Genomic DNA, 22341 nt, shown 5'->3' on the forward strand with positions numbered 1-22341 from the left:
CTTACGACACCACATTTAAGTTTTCAAATAAATCATACAAAAGGTCATGGAAAATTGTAAAATAGATACACTTTTAAAAATATGATAAATTCAACATGCATAAATCTAAACTCTAACAAACTCTCAATAAGTCAAATTTTAAGATAAAAAATAAAATCAAGTCAAAATCGTTTAAAAACAAATTTAATTCGAATTTAAACTCAAAAGGAAAGGGGGAATGTAATTCGAAAAATTTCGTCTAGCTGCACATGTGCTGAAAAAAAACTTTTTAAAATTTATTTTTTTCAAAAAAAGCGTAATATTAAGTTTTACTTAAATCTAGTAAAAAAAAAAAAAAACTTGGCATAAACTTCTGGGCCATGCGTTTGAAATATTTTGTGTTACCTTTAACAATTACTATTGAACACCTGTAGAATACCGATGTTAGACTGTTCATGTAGGTACTGTGAGATGGGACAAGTAAATAATGTATACTGTAGTATATTATACATTATACTTATTAAACATAATATATTTTTTACGGTGGCTTGTACCCGTTTCAATTTCGTCCGAAAGGTCAACCCTACAAACTTTATGTATACTCTCTTCAATCCCTAACGAGCCTAATTAATATTCCCCTGCATATATATATATACGTATAACAATACGCATGTGTGTGATTTAGCAACCTGCAGGTTCACTAAACCGTCATCTATCACTCACCAGTTCTGGCTGACATTTAATTGCGTAATATATATATATATATAGATGATGTATATTGTATATACAACGGATGACCGCTTTAACGGACCGCCGAGATTCTGTATATTATTTATAGTGTCGTGCGATAGTGTGCGAAGAGCCTATAATGGTGTCGTTGGGAAAAAAAGACCCTTAACCGTCCAGACAACGATATATTTTATGGCGACGACTACGACTATTACTACTATTAATACTACTATAGCTGAGGTTTTTTCTTTTTGTGCAAACGGGTTTTTTTTTTTTGTTGGCGCCTCTTTTTTCTCTCTTTTAATCTGTCATGAATCGACGTGCCGAAAAATTATGGTTTTGATATGTGGTGCTTCTCTATCTCACTCACTCTCTCTCTATCCATCTACACCCCTACAACGGTGTATGTCCGCACAGCTACAGGGCGCATCACTCATTTGCCTGCACACAGGAGAACATAAAACACTATAACTGCTCGGAAACCCCTTCCCCTCTCTCAAGTCATACGACCAAAATTTATTGCTCCGATTTCGATCCCAGGTAAATTGGAAAGAGTGCGGTATGATGATATATGTTCGGTTTAAACCATGAGTATACAATATAGGTACGTATTTTTTTTCAATTACTATTTTTTTTCTGTCCCTAGAGGTTTTATGAATATTATTAAATTAATGTATTGCAGCAGTGTATTGCACGTGGTTTGGTCGAAATCCGAATTCCTTTTTTCACGAAACAAACCTATATTTCGGTTAAATTCGATTACGCGAATACATATTTAAAAAAAAAAATAAAAAAATATTATACAATAATTTGCTATAGTTATATCGTGTTTAATATATCATAATGTCGTCTTTTATTATTATAATAATAACGATTCACTAATACAATTGTATGTACATAATATATTATGCATACTATTATTAGTATTATACAGCTGAGACTATATCGATCAACGAACAAGTAATAAACGGATGAGATTTATTTGTACAACGATGAATAGTGTTTAATTAAACGGACAATCGAAGATTATTTATTTTAAAGTCTACTCGATTGAAGGTCTTGATTATTATATATATATACATATATAATATATATAGTCACATTATACATTATGCAAACAATAGTACAATATACGTGATATGAAAACAATGTTATTATAATATGGTATAATATTTTCGCCATTTATCTATTTTCCTGGTAAATTTTAATCTTGTTTGCGAATTCGATAGTCTGTAATTAGGTACATACCACATACTGCAACGATAAAATAATAATAATAATCAAAAACTTATAATGGTCAACACTTAACGTACCAAATAAACGGCACACATAGCGTGTTTGCTTAAAGAGATAAAATATGTTTATTATATTCTATTAAATGCAATTACAATTTAATGTAATATTATATAATATCAACAATTGTCGTAAAGAATTAAAAATTCAATTATTTATTATTATTATTAAAATCTCATTTTGCGAATGAATACGAACATAATATATTACGACCTCGAAAATAATATATTGATAAAGTATAATAATGTCAAGTTAATATAATCATATAACAGGGATGGCCAAACTGTGGCTCCCGTCATAGACTCATATGGCTCATACAAACATTATTATAAAAAAAAAATATTTTCAATATGAATTTATATGTTTTAAAAAGTGTAACATTTTATTAAATTTCAATTAAAAAAAAAAATTTACAGAAAAAAATAAGTGTTTTTGATATAATATTTAAATATGCATTTATTTTTATTTTTAATTATTAATTAATATCATATATTGTTTCCTATTTTATACATTTTATTATAATCAATATCTAATTATCTTCTTTATGATTATCATTTACATATATTAATATGAACTTTTTTTTTCATTTTGGCTCTCCCATGTTTATTATTATAATGGGTGGCTCGCAAGTTGTTTCTTGCTGGTCACCCCTGTTATATAAACTATAAATGCGCGTGTCGGGTGAAGTTATTTCATAAGACAATTTTGTTGCGACATACAAATTTAGAATTGTTGACAAAACGTATTCGTTACAGATCAGCGGAATGTCTTAAAACGCGGTTGCGTATAAATTGTGTACTCGGCAGAGGAATTTTTACCTCCCCAGGCTACAAAATGTCTACTGTTAGGAGACGCGTGGCGTAGGTCGACGACCTTTTTTTTTTGCGGTCGAGGGTAGAAGACAGATTTGGGTTGTAACTCTAACAAAAATATCGTGGCAATCTTCCTCTCAGGTTTTCACGTGCAAATTTCTACAGTTTATCGTTGAAATCACGGTCGATATTAATGTCGGAAATAGCCAATAATAGACCACTGCCCATTTGACTGGATTAGGTACTTTTAGTAATATATATTTTGATTTAAATCACTGTATTTTGAACCTATAACTCTCGAGGATGATAAGATTTTGTGAGAACGGCGAAATCTTGATAATATTTCTTCGTGAAAACTATACTTTAAAATTCAAATCACGCCTACTCTCGAAAAAAGTAGGTAACTACCATTAACTGATCACTATACAGTAAACCGTTGGAAAAGCTTTTATTTCAGAAAAAAAAAAAAAAAACTATCAAACGAACATGTTATAATATTTTAATATTTTAAGAAAAAATATCTGTACCTACATAGTTTTCTTTGATACATTCCAAATACTTAATTTTTTCGATATCGTTTAAAGATAACATGTTTGCGTTAGTGAATTGTTCATTCGGTTTGGTGGGAGGATTTGTATTATACGACTTTGAAGTGCTTGTTACATCCATCCTACTAGTGAATTGGTGTGTAATGTGAAGTGTAATATAATTTTGTTGCGTAGCGCAAGTTTACTACCTAGGTATATAATAATACGTAAAAGCATTAATAATGTTTTGTCATTTTGATCGAGTGATATGAAGTGCAGATGAGACACAATAACGTAACGAATTTATATTATTATTGTTGGAAAAATTTTCGCACGGACATCTGACTTGGAATCGCTATCGCATTGAATCCAAATAATACGTAATTATTATGATTTATATTTATTGTAATCTAATTACAGTTACAAATGTGCGGATCCAAGTGTAGTTGAATTGAGTTTGTGGTATTTAGCTATTTCAATTTCAATTTCTCGTAGTGAAAACATCAAAAAATATTACATAATATACGTGTTTAACGGACAAAAAAAAAAAAGGACGAAAAAGAACTCGATTTCCGTTGCATATTTTTTTATTATGTTATGCAAACGCCACTTGCTGCTACATTACCGTCTTCTTAAGAATTCCGTTAGCAAGCCCAGATTAAAATGAAGGAAAAAAGACATTGTCATAAGGCCAATTGAATTAAAAAGCTTGTCCTTTTCCGTAATTTTTTTTTTACTGTTTATATTTAAAAGAAGTTTAAAAAATTAAAAAATTAATTTGTATCACAAAAAGTTAATACATTTTAATACATTTATAACAAATTTGACAAGAATTTAATTGAGTTTTTATTTGATAGAAATGACAGCTGATTTATAGGTCAAAGATTTGTAATACGTTTTATTATTATTATGTAAAATTGTTAGTTGTTGATGTTTTTTAAATATATGTTTAACAATTAAACAAGTTTTTTTTTGTTAGATAATTTTATTTTTGAATGGTACAACAATTGTAAAAAAAAGAAGTAATTAAAGTTTATTTTTAAAGAAGCAAGGAAAAAAGACAAAGTTTAAAATTTGGGCTCGCTAAAGGTTTTGTGTTTCGTCTTTCAATGGATTTTTAATCTAGATTTGAACTGTTGACTACCAAATAATGCTGTTTATTGTTTATTATAACTATGAGGTTTCTAAACGATTTACTTAAGTTTTAACTATAGCTATTATATAATAATAATATATTAAACGACTCTTAACGTCGCCGCCGCTGATGACCACGATGTATGTATGACTAGAAACTGTAAATACGCATCCTACGTTTTTGCCTGGAGGTAATCGAAGAACTGATTTCGAACTACTGTACTTGTACATAATATCATATAGGTATGTTGTGTTTACTATGTAGAATGACGTAAGCGTCAGTGCTCAGTGGTTTCAACAGATGTAATTTTCGTTGTTATAAACGTATGCAATTCTTATTAAATTTCATTTTGCCCTAATTTTATGTTTAGTTTGATTAAGAATTTGTAGTTAATTACCGTATTATATGAACTGTGGATAGTCAAAACCACAATTTTCATAGTTCAAACCCTTATCATATACTTACCCTCTTATTTAGTAAGAGTTGAAAGGACGCCATACCCGCATGTGTTATCTTCATCTTATATACATACAACCTTGCAAATTTCCGTTCAGCAGAATCTATTTTATGTTATTAACTTTAATATTTGAGTACATTTACCTATTATCAAACTTAAAGGTAAGAATTTTTATCTAGGCTATCGTTTAGGATTTTATTAAAACTATAATTTTTAAACGAGTTATAAGCGTTTTAATACTTTATAATTTACATAAGTAGCTATAACTTAGTTTGAAGTTTAAATATCAATAAAAGCCTATGCAATAATCTAGATAAAATTTTTACCTTTAAGTTTGACAATGGGTAAATTTACTCTAATATTAAAGCTAACGACATAAAATTAATTTTGCTGAACAAAATTTTTTTATGTTGTATGTATGTAAGGCATAGATAATACTTGCGGCTATGCGGATGTGGTGTCTTATCAAGACTTCAATTAAGCAACTTAGTTATTTTTAAAAGTTAAGACTGCGCACATTTTTAGCAGTTTATAACTACGAATTCTCCGTTAACGCTTTTTAACATTCGAATAAATGCAACTAAAATTGTTTCGTTAAGATATACTTTGTCTAGTTCTGTATACTCGGATTTGACCCGATCACCCTTGTACTATGTGATGTATATTAAAACTTATCGTTATCTTGCTATAATATATATTAAATAAATAGATATGAAAAACATCATTCATATAGATGTGAGGCTACGATTATATTATATAATGTGGTGAAAAATGACTTAATTATTACAGTACAGTGACAAGTCAAAAATGGAGATGTAACGAAATTAACTAAAAAATAAAAATATAATAAAAGCCAATTAATATTGTAATTTACTGTATATTAGATTAAATTTTCGTAAATAATATATAGGTACAATACATTATTATGCATATGCGTATAGTTTGAAACAATTTCGTTGTAGGGAAAAGTTTTTGTTAAAAGGAAGAGTTTCGGCATTTTTTTTGAAAACCACATACGAGTTGAAGGCAACATTATATTATATAATATATAAGGAAAATTGGCATTTGGTTGAGTAACGTTGACGTTTTGGGCGAAGGTTCCACCGTCGTAGCGTACATGCCACCGAGTTGAAAAATGTAGTGTTATTTGTTGACTCGGCGTGTAACGACGACAATGAGGACGAGAACAGTCGTGGAATTCGTCTCATTTATTCCGCCGCACAACAGTTGTACCGTAGGGTAGTTCGGTTTTTAAATTAAAAAGTTGCTACTTAGTTTTTATTGTCCCGTGACGTTGTTGAATTAAAGAATGGGAAAAAAGAGAAAGAAATAAAGAAAGAATGACGAAAAAAAATTATATATAAGAATGCTTAATAATGTGTACTTTTATCTCGTCGTCGTGGACATACCGAAATAATAGCGAAATACAGTTTTTCATGGTGAAACGCCGCTGTACAGCTAAGCCAAGTGTAAAATTCTGTGAAAAATTCAGTTTTTGAACGTCTTCCGGCGGATTCGTGTGCATTCTAAAGAATAAATGTTCGTCGTCCGCTGCGTCGAATACCGGTTAACAAAAACGGTGATATTTATATATAATATTAAAATATTAAGTGCAAGGTGAATGATAAAAAAGTATGATGATAATACATGGAAATTTAAAAAAAAATTCTGAAAAACTTTCGCCAGGCGGGTTTTTTCATTTAAATTATGTGATTTAGTGTAAAATAAATATACGGAATTTTTATTTTTAACATTTCGCATTTAAAATCATCTATAAATAATAACACTGAATAAGTAGGATACGGGTTTTTCTAAACTCTAAATTTTTGTTAACAAAAAAAATCCCAGTTAAATATTTTATTATTATTTGTTCATTAATATTCTTAGAAATGCAAATAGGTACATTTAAAATAAATGTCATGGAACTTCCATCTTCTAAAGAAAAATGTTTAAATAAGTCAATACTCGTAATTTTCAAAATAGAGCGAATGTGTGTGTTCACTTAAAATATTAACTAATAATCCTATAAACATCTACTCAGATGATTCACCAAGTATGTGTGATCGTATTTTTTTCATTCTAATTCTGATTTTTTGAATTTTAAAGTATATTTAAAGACCAATTTTTAAAATTCTTAAAATTGTTTGTATTAATTAATGGGTTATGTTCTGTTTTAAAAGCCCAATCCCTCTCTTTTACACTGTAAATTATTTCAAATATAATTTTTTTTGAAACTTTTGGTGTATCTATTTAAAGTTTTAATTATTAAAATGTCTATACTAAGAATAATAATCCTTAAAAGTAGTTTTACGCATAAATATTTAATAGAATGTAGTATTGGATCCATAGTATTTATTATATTTGGAAAATGATAAATATTGATATATTAATATCGATTACTAGCTAAAACTTTCAAATTTCAATAGCTTTCATGTTTTTCAAACCTATTATTATATACACTTATTATTCTTAGTAAACTAAGTTAAATAACTTAAAAATACTCGATCAAATTTCAATTTTGATATGTCAAAATTTTCAGAAAAATGCGTTTAGCATGTTTTGCGAATTAGTCTGTATATTATATTTTGTTGTATTAACTTAAAACCAGACAATAATATGATGCGATAATTATTATCGAATTCCTGTTTCCAGTTATTTCTAGAATTCAGGAAGCGAAGAGCTCTTTGATATGCGCCTACGTTTTGTAACTGTGATGACGTGTTTAATAATGCGTCGCAGTGCCGGAGTCAAGAGCTGTATCAATTAATCCGGTTTTGCGTGTATGAGTTAATAAAAAATATTATGGTGTGCTTTTGTAACAAAGGTTTATGCGTCGATCGATATGCTGAGCATAAAACTATAATAATTCGTTGTAAAAACTAAACAACGACATCGATTTGTCGTCAATGTCGTATAAAATAATAGGAACATAATATGCGTGAATCGACATGCGGTTTTTGATTTGATTAAATTATAATGTTATAATTTGGTCTAAGTAGAAATAGTCACTAAGTCATTATAAATGTGCAATCACCGCGGATCAATCGATTTGATTGCGCGAAAATATAATATTTATAATACACGAGGCGTTATCTCTCGCCAGGCACATGTCATCATATTGTATGGTATGTAGGTACCCTTCTGTAATAACGATCCGCAACCATTTGGGTACTTAAATGCATGTATTTCAATGATTAAACGTGTACGAAAATGCAGGTCGTGTGGCGATAACACCGTAACGGTATCTTCTTAGTGAGCCATAAACATTTTAACGCTACGGGAAAGGCTAAAATTTTAATAAGGTAATTATTTTCATACGACAAGCCTATACATCACGTGTTTATTTTTTGCGCACAAATTTTGCACGCGTGTATTACATTATAGGAACGTGATTATGGCTACGATGATTAATGTTATTGGAATATGGTCATTAGAAGATATTGCATAATTAGGGAATTCTTGGTTGTTAGACATTTTCATTTTTTTTTATTCCTTTACGGTTACTCAGAATTATCCAATTAGTTACAGATGTGTTTTATTAGACCGGTATTTAAAATGTAATCGTTTTTTTTTTTTTTTTTACATTGTTTCAATGCAATTAAATCTTTTTATTCTATCTTTATAATTTAATTTTAAATTGATAAAAATATATTATTAGTATAATATGTTTATAAGTGCTTTAAATAAAATGTTCGGTATAAAATGTTTTTATTTTTTTTTTTATGTATACGTCATATAATATTGTCTACCATTGCAATTATCGTATGTGTATGGTGTATACGTATGTTAAATTATTTAGACGGCAATATCGAGTATACATCAAAACATAAACACATAGTTTGGTTAATGAAAAGAATTTGCATAGTGGCGTGGAGTGGCGCGTTGGCTGCTACCAGTCGTGGAATGCGACTGAGAGTAAGTAACGGCCACAGCTACTAGCTCCAGGATGGGTGACCACTCGGGATCATAGTGGTTAAAAACCTTGCCACACATACATGTGTTTGCTATCAACCGTAACAATCGTAAAATACAACCTACCGTACCAACCTTACCCTTTACCATAGTTCATAACCCCTAAAAACAGCTAATGGCTCTAGTTACCGGGTTTAAGTTCAATAAGAAAAAAAAAAAGAACTTGCATATTATATTAAATTTTTTTGTTATATTTTATAATAAATTAAAAAAAAAAAAATTATCATATTCTACAACACAAACACAGTTTCCTTGTGTTTCAACACGCACTACAACTAGGTATGATTTTGCGTGTTATTTTCTATAGTGCATAAATTTAACCATAGTTTTAAAATTATACACAAAACGATTCGATCAAACATAAATCTAACGAGTAATTTAAAACACATGTTGATTACATTCCAAATATCATAATGATATTAAGTGACTTAAAATTATTACGGCACGCCCGACGATGCATTATTTTGGTCTCAAAAAATAAAATGATGTACTTTTATTATATACTTGAAAGTATAAAATATATTTTTCAAAACTTTCGTTAATATAAACATCTCAATGATATTAAAGTTCTACAAATCGCACGAGCATCACCATTATATAAATACTATCCAAAATTAAAATACTCTTAGAAACGTAATAATGTATCTGTATACTCACTCGGACTCTTCGATGATAATATTCTGCACGGCGGACATGATAGCATCGTTCTGCATTTCGTGGATGATGCATCTTGTCATTCTTAGGTTGTTGATCAGTGCCGAGTTTTGGAACGCTTCGCTTTCCACCAGGTTCACAGTGACGTTGGTCAGCGTCACGTTTCCAATATCATTGAGCGGAAATGCTTTTCGTTCGATTGTATCAAACTTGCAGTTAGTGATTGATAGAACATCGATAGATGTATAGAACGCGTATGATGGTAATCTATTGGCGGTTAGATCTTCCAATATCATCTGTTTTGAAATTATAAACAATAAAGACAGGTTTAAAAATTAAGTATTTATTTAATATAGCTATGTCTGTAATTTTTTTTTTTTTATATATTTAAACGTAATTTTGTAGTAAATGATATAAAATAATATACGTGTTTTAGTATTTTATTTTATTTTCTATAATAAGAAAAAAAAGCATATTGAAATTTGGGAAATAAATCTTGTATTTTTAGAAATTTCTATGGAAAAAATTAAATTTTTTATCTTTTTTTAATTTCGTTTTGACTTAAACATTTTAAAGACTTGATAATGAATTCAAATATGTTTTCAAAATTATTGTCGGAGTAAAACTCAAACTAGTATTATGCCGGAACGTGTACATAAGTTTATTTTGCTTTCAAAATCAGTATTATGGAATCACTCTAAGAAATGATAAAATAGGTAAAAAATATAAAAATGTTATTAAAAATCGAAAATTCCTTTGACTTACTCGAAAATATAGTCGTTTAATTACACAGTCAACCATACAATACACACCGCATCTTCCCCGTCTACCTAATATATATAGTGCAGCACATCGGAGATATTAATCTAGCGTTTTGTAAATAGTGATTGAAATTCGATTCAATGTTATATTAAAATATATGAAGTATTAATTAAATAGTTATAAAATATAAATCAAATGGTATATTATGACAGCACAGTCGAATTCAGTACCGATGCAATTATTATCGAGAACCTATATCGGCGTGTGATGCACGGGAAAGACACGTTAACGATTTTTTTCTGTTAATCTGTCGTATCGTTTCACCGTGGTGACCTGACACCCGTAACAGTAGCAGAAATTATATCGTGTATCTGTTAAAAACACTCGTGTGTCGCGCCACGGACTTGAGTTCCAAAAATTATTGCCAAGCATTATACACATATATTTTAGTTTAAAAATGCATTATTCTCGTGCTGTTAGCAACGTTATATATTTTTTTAAACTTTTAGGTCCATAAAAAATCTACAAAATTTATGATCTCTGTATTATATAATTCATTTCAAACTTTTAAAGCTCTTATAAACATGATAAGCCATATATCCACGTAACCGTCGCATACCGTCGTAAAATCTTCAGGGCTAATATATTTATATATTAATATTATTATAGTCGTTGTTCGACATTAATTCTTTAAAATTAGTTTTCGGGCGGTAAATTTCAACTACTTTACCGTTGGGTCGAGATGGTGGTCGTTTTTAGTAAACGAGCGTGAATAACCAAGAAGGCATTCATCGATTACTATATGGTTGTACACCCAATGAAATCAGATGATCATTTTTGATTTTTATGAATTTCAATATTGCAACTGAGGTGACTATATAATACTACAGCAGATTCAACCGTAGTAGTAGTGTGGTCGATAAACATAATAATAAGTGTACGAACAGTTAAAACACGTATACAGTAATAAATAAGGGAAATATGCGAAGAAACGAGACGTTGATTTCGAGTTAACAGGTTGGTGGATGTATTTAGGATGGTATGAAAGCATATTGTGTAGTGGAAATTATACCTTGCCTTTGCGATTGGCATACTAAACGCTAAAATATCGATTTATCGAAGAACAGGAAAATGTAAAAACAACGGGCATGACGATTATCATTGATTTATAAGTATAGATAGGTGTATAATTTTATAATAGCTGGTATAAGATTTTTTTTTCGTCATTACCTTTTTAATTGATGAACCTGTTGCCGCGTTCTTGAACGTATTCTTGGACAAGTCCAGTATGCCTATTCGGCGGAACACGAACGATTGGAGCTTGAACACCACCTCGCTGCCCAGTCGGACCACATCGCAGTCTTCCACCAGTACGTCCACCGTGCCAACGTACGGATGAAACGCATTCGTGTCCAGGAACAGCTGACGTACATGGCTGATGGTCACGGTAAAGTTTGTTCGAGCATTTTTGGCAAGTATGCCTTGCGATCGGATTATTACCTGGTCGAACCCGGTCACGTTAAATGACCGAAGGCCAACGAATGCCGCCAATGTCTTATAGCTGACCGTTAGATTACATCGGCCATCGCTGTTCAAATCTAACACCACCAACGATTTGCTCAGGTTCTTGTCCGGTTCCCATATTTCGTTCTATAAAACCCAACAGAACAAATCAAATGACTGTTAACAATAATACAACTACAATTTATTTTAACTAGTTTTAAGAATAATATATCCTAGAACGAAGTGGCTATTCTTTGATTTCATAATTTAACCAATTACTGACTATAAATTGTGAAATTAATTTGTCAATAAAATATTGCAATATAGACTTAATTTCAATAATTAAAGTTCAAACTATAATTTTTCAATCATTGAATATGATAACATACATTAGTGTATTAAGTTCGTATTACTTAAATAGTTGCAAAAGTCTAATTAACTATAATATTGTCCGTCCCATTAAAGAGATTGACTCATAGAAATGTTGACGCACTACGTGTGGTTTTAAACAGAATAGTGATATAGAATATAAACGTGTTGCGTGATTATTGTAACAATGATTTTCTATAAATTTTACGATGTTTTACTATAGGGATTTATTTTAATTGCAATTTTTTCTATGAGAAATAGGCCAACAAAGAGTTATATATACTTATTTTACAATAAAAAAAATAGGTCATATAAAATATATGTGTATACATTGATTTTTTGACGTAAATTATAATTGAACACGGTATTACGTTATTGCATTCGATAAGAAAAAGCGAATAATTTAAAATGAATGCGAGTCCTTGAAAAAATTATGAAAAAAATATGTACGAATAACGTAACACAAACGTATACAGAGTGTTATTGTAAATATATATTTAATTTTAATTTTTTTATCATATTTCAGAATAGATATATTTTAACATATTTATTTTTGTATACATTTTTACTATCACTTGTCACTGAACTAAAATGAAGTAGGTATAAGTAGAATTTTTTTTAAATTGATTAAGAACTATTCTGGATGTATTCAAGGAATATTTTTTGAAAGTGGAAAATGGGCATACATTACTAATTAAAGTAATTAACATATTATTTTTTTATTTTTTATATTTAGTCTGGCCTTTGATTATATAATTTGTATAAATAATTCACTATCCTCCAAACCAAACAAAACACGTGGTTTTGTGGCGTTGTCCTAAAATAATCAATAAAACGCAAATGACTATAGTAATAGTAGACATGACTGATTACGGTTTATTACGGATACCGTACTATTTAACTCGAGAGAAACATTTTACACTTCCAGGTAAGTGATGGAAAACCATATTCTTGCGTTTAGGTCAACTAAACCCGACTATTCAACATTTCCAGGGTATTAGGCTTTCTAATTTGTCAACTCGTTGAATTTTCAAAATTTATCATCAGTAAAAATTATATATACAGTCATCCTCGTGGATTTTTTAATTAATTAAAATACCAATTACTATTGTACCTAATCTCAAGGACAAAAATAACAAATGCCAAAATCCCATAAATCATATTTAAGTTTGAACGTATAAGAGTATTTGCTTTATATTTTAAATTCTAATGAAAAGTTTTTCGTTCTAATTTGTACGTATTAAAATATAATATTTTAAAACCGCTGAATTAAAATTAGACGAATAGCATTACTAAAATTTTAATTTCCAGCTATATATACATTTTAAACAAACTAGTTATTATGATACAATTTTTAACTATGATAATGATTTTTATTGATAAATTAAATAAATTTTTACATATGATTATATCGAACAAAAAATAATGTGAATATAAATTATATTTTATTGTGGGTTTTGTTAAATTGGGCTATACTATGTCAATAATATACCGATATGTTTTCAATAATTTTATAATATATGATACAAATTTAATGTTTATGTTATTTTACGATCGCGCAGTTTATGTTTTTACGAAAAAATTTTTATACGTCCTGATAAAAAGTTTGTACGATTGCTGTCGGAGACATCGAGGGCTTTAATACCAAAATGCTCCATGAATTGTGATACTCTGGTTTTGGCACACGAACACGGAGAGCTGTGTAATCCCGAGGGATTACGTGATACTTGACAAACGTGGTAGATTACGTGAAAAATGACGTGCACTGTTGCGCACATTATTTTCCTATTAAAATTGGCAATGTGCGAGTTTTTTTTGTCTCCATTTTCGCTATTGTGAGATTCTATCGCGACCGTAAGTCTGATTTAATTTATGTGGACAAATTGTAAGTCCTAATGGAACTGGTTGAAGTGTATGTTCACATAAATGTTATAAATACACTTTAATACATATTATAATATGACTTCAGATTTCATTAAACCATCATTGTTTTATTTGAGTTTCAGTTTGTTGACTGTGTATAGCCCCCAGTGAGTATATATATGATAAATAGTGATTTAAGCGTTATTGTGATTTTTTGATAAACACAGATGTGAGAATAAATCTGCAAAAATTGCACGTTATATCATTTTATTTTGAAATTTTTCATCGTAATTATTAAATCTGAACCAAGAAATGTGAAGATTATGTTCCGTAGAAATATAGCTTCGACGAAAAGTTAAAGTTTGGAAACGAAAAGCTGGAATGTATCAAAGTAAAAAGTTTGGTACATTACGCATATGAAGTATCGGCGTACATCTGATCGATTAGAATGTATTCATCAAGACGGTCGAAAGCTGTTGAAGATTGATAAATGTAAGACTTTAAAATGACAAAAAGTACGATGCAATGTACGTTATGAGGAACGCTTTAAATACGTTGTATAATAAATTGGTTCTCCAGTATCATCGAACATAAATATATTATAAATAGAAAATCTCAATTTATATTTATTGTTTTATCTTTTGTTAAATTTCACATGTACACATTCGAAGTATTGTACAACATATATCCAAATTCAATGATAGAAAATTTTTTGAAAACATTGTGTATTAATTATTAAAACTTTCGTTATAAATGACGTGTATTTAACAAACAAAAATGGTAAAACGCTTCTTATGGCTTGTATTATTTGAAATTATATGTAGGATACACAAAGAGTATAAAAAAATTGTCTATTAACTATACGATGTTATTTATAATGCATATATATATATATAGAATCATGTGACATTTCAGTTTAAAGACCCATGGAGACCTCTTTGGAGTAATTTAATATCGATTGAGTGAATGTATACATATATATATATACACACGTATTTAGTGACGAAAAGTGTCTTCCGTAAACGCACTTAAAATTTCTAAACTTCCACCGTTGTCGTTTATTTGGAAGTGCGATTTTAATAACGCGTGGATAAAGTTCACGATAATTGCAGGTGAAACGCGAGAATGAAAATATCTTTGAGAGACCATTGTATGTATATACCTATTTACAAATATATATTTATATACAGCAAGTGTTATTTGCATATGAATCCCTAGGTGAAATTAAACTGGACTCTAAACGAGACACGGTAGTCTAATAAAATTGTTGGCTCGAACATATATCGTTAAAACACTAACTTTTATGCTCACAATCGTGTGTATACATATATATTTATACATTACATGTGTGTTTATTCCTTTTTTTCTTTTCTTTATTTATTTTTATTTTTGTCGTCTCATATATGTACAGTGTACACGGTACTTTATATCTATAATATATAATACGTGTATGTGTGCGTGTATGTGCGTATGCATCGCCTGACAAAAAATTGCTTTACCATCGAAACCAGGACTAATATAAATCCGGTTTAATTGTATATCGGTTGATTGAGCACAATGAACTGACGGGCGGTATGGTAGAAATCGTAATGGTTCAAAGAGGCCCAGTGGAATTGTAAGAAACGATGTGCCTTTCCTTATTTTCTTTTCGACTTCCAGACAGCAGTTTTTTTTTTACGGGATACAATTTTCTTCATGTACGTGATCCGAATGCTATTTTATTACGATACCGCCCCCGGAGTTATGTTAGTAATTTTTTTTTTACCTCTCAAACGAAATTTACGTGCCACAAAAGAGAAGTTATTTTTGGTAAATTACTTAACACTGATAAATCAGTAATAAAATTATCAATATTTAAAAAATAATACTTAGGTTAAATTTACAAGAACTCTGAACATATCTGTATGCAACAAGATCTATGCAATTTGGGCACACATATTTTAAAATTGTATAACGTTCTGTTCTAATGGCGACCATTAATAATAATAATAATAAGAATAAAAAAAAAAAACTGTAATCTTCACCGATGCTTCTAAGCCTGCAATTTTTGTTTTGCATTAAACCTGTATAATATAAGAGGAAATTATATTTTGACGGTATAAATTTGCCATTTGCCGAACCGTATACCATGTCACCCTACCGTTAAAGCACACTTTGAGTTGAAAGCACCTTGTACAGTAAAAAGCTATTAAAAATCCAGCTATAGGAAAAAACAGGCTATTTGGGCGGACAAGGTTATTTCACGGGTCATAGAACATAATGACTCATTGGCGGGAGTAAGGCGAATCGTAAGAACAGAGATAAGTCGTAAAACAAAAGGACAAAGAGTCTGACCGTTCTTTTTGATCAAAATTATCACCCCAATAGGTCTAAGTTCCATTCAGGGCTTTGAAGTTTTTTCTCTAGCTAAAGTACTTTATAGAGATAGTGCAAGGCAAGAAACACATCACATCTCATCCTTTATTTGCCGGTTCAATTATTATTTTAAATGACAATTTTTATTTTATCATTGTTGCTATTTATTATAATTTTTTGAAACGCCATTGTGACAGTTTTAAGAATAAAAGTAAAACTTTTAATGAATGAAAAGCTATGTTATTCAAATAATATTGTATAATATTGTCTGATTGGAGGACAAGAAACATGAAAAACTTTAAATCTGCATTAGTTTCTTTTTATATAAAATAATGATAATAATATTAAATTGAATTTGAATATAACTATAAAATTTTATCGACGGCATTATGTAATAAAACTAATTATAATATAATTGTAGGGCCATCAATTTTTGTTTTTTTATGTTTTTTCAAAATACCAATTAAAGTTTTTACAACATTTAATAAATTAAAAGTCTATAATTTATAAAAAAAAACATTTAAATACTAACGACGTGTAACTATATTTAATATTATGGTAGATATATGTAACTACATGCTGAAATCGAAAATCACTTACAACAATATCATATAATATTATATAGTGCCGCAGAACATTGTACAGTCAACGGTAATAATACTTATGGTTTTGACTTGTCACAAATCATTATGTTCAGTATTGTAATAATAATATGTTAACCTATATTAATAATCATGTGATGTGATTACGCGTTATAGCGTTGAATAACCCTATGTCCATCCTTTGTGATGTCAAACGGAAATACGATAAAATATTGTCTTCATATTTATATAATTTTACATAATACGTATAATTGTATTGATGATTACACATGTGTGCCTATTATAGCGTCGTCATGTTTTATATTATACATTCGACTATAGTGTATACCTATATTATTATATTATCAATGGTGTAAATGAAATTCGCGATGATACACGATTTAGACGTCTAGTGTTTAAGTACGGCGTAGCACGCGTTTCTTTCTCGTCGAGAAAATTTATGTATACCGAACAGCTTAATGGAGAAAAATAAGTCAGTAAATAAATTTGCGATTCTCAGCATAGGTGCCTATTTTATCTATGTATACGAAACACTCGAGTTAATTGCTCAACGCTGATGGAAGCGATAGGAAAATTACAACAACGAAAAACAGGTGTATGCAATAGACTACCTATTTGTATACACTAAGACAAAGTTTCCTACCCACCCACACCCACACACACACACATACACACTGCATACACGTGTCTCTATTGTTTAGGTGAGTTTATTTATATACATAATATATACACGTGTGGCGCTGGCGGTTTACTGAATTCCGGTTCATTAAAATTGGGTGGCCCCGCGTGCGATTAAAATTCACCCGAAAGCGCACGCCGGAAGTGACGAAGAATAAATAACACGGGTCGGGTCGGGTTGGAGTCGTTGTCGTCGTCGTCGCCATTTTACGATGTGATGGAAATCTAACGATGTTTGTATGTATGTGCGCGTGTGGAGTAATGGTAGAAATGTAAAATAAATACGTATATGTGTATAGTGTGTATTGTCCATGTACAGAGTGACCGTCTTTTCATCATATTAGTTGACGAAGTTTTTAGGTGAAATTGATTTTCATCGTTACTGTTGGTGATAGAACTCAACGGATTAAATCTTCTCGGGGTTGAATAACGATTTTCCATCATTATTTTTTTTTTAAATTTTTTTTTAATGTAGTGATTTTGTAAGTTTTTTCTCAATCGATCTATATTTATAAGTTATAACTCAATATTCCGAAATATAATATTTTTTCTAATTGTATTACTGAAAATATAGTTAAATCGTTTATAAACATTTAAAGTTTCATAACTGGAGTTAAAATGGAGATTTGTCATTAAATTGTATTGCTCTTAATAGGATTATGACAATTAATGAATTTTTAACTACATTTATTCAATAATCAATCTTATTATATTTTTTTTATATAATATTATATTATATTAATAAAATGTTATTTGAAAAATAATATTCATACAAACAATGGAACAGTTAAAAAATAAATACAATTGAAAACGGTATAATTTAGGACGATTCAACTACTGATTAATAAAACTGTTGATAATAAATTAAATGTTAAATTTAAATTTTCGAAAAGAACAATTCTGAGGGCCAACGTCAGAACGATCGTCTTTTTTATATAGTCCAGGCTGACAAAAGCTGGACTAAAGTTATGGTGTAGTGAGGTACGGATCTATTCATGGAACGTGTGACTAAAAGATAGACGATGGCGATGCTAACAGGAAGGACTCGGGGGCAAAAAGTTAAGGGGAAATGACAGCGGTTGGAGAATAGAGGGGGAAACACGCGTGCATAAAGCCCCCTGTTCTAATTACGTGCGAACCGGAGAATCACTTTATACAGCGTGCGACGGCCATTAATTTAATCCAACCGTCACCGCCGCTGCCGCCGGTCATCGTCGTCGTTTGGGCTGTATAATAATAATCCAGCACGTTTATTAAAATAATAATATTAATAATGAACATCGGTGTCCTTTCTCCAGATTTCTACATCCAGCGCCATTCTGCACCCTTCTTCCCATCGTTAAAACAAACCAGGTTTTAACGGGATTCAACGAGCGACAAGTCCGTCCGGCTGTCGTACGTAGCGTGTGTCGCGGCATTAGTTATTATATGGCTTGGAAATAAAACTTACCGCCAAAAGACCGGTGAAAAAAAAAATCAAAACAATAAATCGTTTCCGTTGCTTTTCCAGTCGCGCCGCCGACGCCTGGCAACCAGCCCGCCACCGCGACGGGTTCGTCGGACTGTGTGCGCGCGTTTAAAAAAAATAACGACAAAACTAAAACATGCCGAGTTCTGGCCAAGACCATTATACTACATTTATTTAACGTCACAATATCTGTTTTAAATAATATGTCATGGGATGTCGGCAAACGCAGCATTCTGAGTAGTGTAGTTTCGGATGTGTAAATAAAACCTGATGGTTGTCTGACCAAATACTATCGATTATGGCGAATAAAGACGGCAATTACAGTTCCGAAAACAGCCAGTGAACTGTATAATATCAATCGTCGGAATCAGATTTCTGTAGTAAAGCCTTCTAAAATGTAACAATGGATCTAAAGATTTTCCAACGTTCACGTAACAATATTATATTATGCCTTTCATATAATACCATAATGAATTCCACAGTATTTATTTATAACATTTCTTGCTCTCAATTTATTGCCGTTATTAATAATTTACGCTCCGTTTAAGTAGTATTTAAAAAAATCGTTTATTACGCAAACATCTAGCAATATAATGGAATAGCAATTTTCAAACTTATTAAACGTGTTCCACGAAGTTCGCTAATAAGTTTTCCGTTTATTAGTTATAAATTAACATTACTAAAATCATTAAAATACGTTAAATTAGAATTTATTGATATTTATCACAAATAGTGAATGTTATACAAAGTTTACTTCAAAAGCGTAATATAAGAACGATTATCAAAAGAAACTAGGCCGTAAAATAATATGAAATTTAACCAACGACTTACTCGTTAATTGTATTTAATAATATACTAATATAATTACAATTTATAATGAATGATACGAACGTGATATTTTAACGATTTAAACTTTTGGGTCAACAAGTATACGTATACAAAAGAAAAGGACGTATTTTTTCTCACTGAGTATTTTAATATTAATTCGCCCGATAATAATATTTAAACGGAATTCCTACATCAATAAACGCGTGCTAAGAGTTTCTTGGTTTTTTTTTTTTTTATATAATTAAAATAAATATAAAAAAAAAAATCGAATTGCCGTATTACGTAGTTGAAAATACTCCGTGTGTAGACTCGTTTTACATCAATAGTTTTATAAGTAAAATAATTATATATGATTGTGGTGTTATGAAGGAAAATGTTAAGGTTGTTTATTAATATTTTACTGCTTATTATATATGGTATAATGAGTCTAGTACACATTTTCATAATACGGTGATAAATAGCCAACGAGAGCATTCCAAAATAATACAGCAATTCTAGTGGAAACTAATTAGGATTTAAGATTATAATTTATAGCAGGTAAAATACTGAGTAAAACCCTTTTTGTGTGTGCTTATAACTGACACAATCTGTATAGGAGAAGTTTAATGATAATGCAAATTATTTAAAATGTGCTTGATTTTTTTTTTTGTACTGGTAAGTCGTAATAATAAATGCTTCAATATAATAATGAAAGACATATATTATCTGCATCATTCATCTGTTGGAATCATATTATTATTATTCCACTTTTGCACAAAAAAAACGTGACTCGGCTTTGTATTGTACGTGGTAAATAATATGAGGTATATCGATATTCGATAGTGTATTAGTAATTTTTTTTTTATATATATACATCTCTGTGAGTTATATCCGTCACGGTAAAAAATGTTTTTGACAGTAAAAATAATATTATAAATGTTTATGTATAAATGACGTAGGGAAATATTTTCAATGAAATAAACCCAACACGTAATACTTATATATTCACAATAAATCGAAGAATGATTTGTTTAGAAATAAGATTTTATCATTTTGATTTGTTTATGATTTTACCATTAATTCTATATTATTAAATTTGATACGGTTGTATAATGTTTTATACCTTATAAACTTTAACTAACACAAATTATAAAATATAAGTAGATACTTATTTTTACGCAGAAATTATTATTGAAAAAAAGTGTTTATAATACGATAGAAGTATTCGTATCAAATGTGGTGCAATAAAATCTTGTGTATATTGACATATTGTTCAAAATATTTTATTCTGACATTTAATATTGATAACTACTACAGATAAAATAATCGAGCTATTCTATGAACGCGAATAATAATATAAGTGGTTTGCAGGACATCAAAGTAGTGTTAGCACACACGTTTCATGTGTAAGTATTTTTTACCGTAACACCGCCACACCTACTTCGATGAAAAATCTTTATCTGAGGTAAAGTTTTTATTATTATTATTTTTTATTAAGGTTCTTTGAAAGGTGCTTACCATGTACGGGTTGCATAAAGAGTTGTAAAACGACGGTTTGGTATAAAAAAAATAAAGGAAAAGGAATATAAAGGGGTTCCGAAATGGTACTATTAAGAAGCACTCTTTACAACTGCAGTATAAGGTATATCTTTATTTATTTATACATTTTGTAAATAAGATCGAGCGATGGTCGTTAATACGAGTGCGTGATGCAACTGAGAAGTTCTAAAAAAAAGTTCAAAAAAAATAAAACCTTTAATAATATGGAATCGGACCTTTACGCTATATTTGAAGATTTTAATTATAGATAAGAAACGCGTTTATGATGATGATATTTGGAAAAGCCAATGCTTGTTTGCGGGTTCAGGAGGAGGAGATTTTTTTCAACCATACCGTATTGTTACTATATTATATCGGTGCATTGGATTTGTCGTAAAGGGTGGCGTAGGCGCCTTATTTATATATAAAAAACTTAAATTTCAGCTTAAACGATTTTTCGTGTTCGTCGCTGTGGAGTGAGTAAAAATAAGATAAAGTCAAGGAATATATTGACTTGTGGGATTTTTTTCATTTTTTTTTTTTTTTAACAAGTTATGAATAATAATGTTAAATGTTTGCGGAATATGTATATATATATATAAACTAACGTTTAAAAACGCTCCCCTGAAACTTAACACCTATATATACGTTCTTTATATTCGAAATCTTTTACTTTTAAATTTAATACAATATGAGAGGCATATGAAAAAATTTATTTTTTATGAAAATTGAATATCAACCTTCTTCATTATATATAAACGAATAAGTACTACAGCAGATAATTTATAATACGTTGAAAAATTGATCTCACTAAATAAATCACAAAATAATAAATAT

General features: G+C 29.7%; 2 protein-coding genes across 3 annotated transcripts in view; one reads left to right on the top strand and one right to left on the bottom strand.

Annotated features, from left to right (window-relative positions):
* Nucleotides 1–22341, top strand: part of LOC112600849 (E3 ubiquitin-protein ligase highwire) — a 286261-nt gene that overhangs the window by 99558 nt on the left and 164362 nt on the right. The gene's annotated exons all lie outside the window — the stretch shown is intronic.
* The window catches only part of LOC112600850, a 125257-nt gene that overhangs the window by 8149 nt on the left and 94767 nt on the right, over nt 1–22341 (bottom strand). The window contains exons 2-3 of the mRNA XM_025348174.1: nt 11551–11970; nt 9562–9854 (exon numbers count right to left, since the gene is read on the bottom strand). Of these exons, the coding sequence (XP_025203959.1) occupies nt 9562–9854; nt 11551–11970 (713 nt within the window). The remainder of the gene's footprint in view (nt 1–9561; nt 9855–11550; nt 11971–22341) is intronic.

The sequence above is a fragment of the Melanaphis sacchari genome, unplaced genomic scaffold (genome assembly GCF_002803265.2).
Source record: "Melanaphis sacchari strain LSU unplaced genomic scaffold, SCAv2.0 Contig72_pilon_pilon, whole genome shotgun sequence".
Taxonomy (NCBI): Eukaryota; Metazoa; Arthropoda; class Insecta; order Hemiptera; family Aphididae; genus Melanaphis; species Melanaphis sacchari.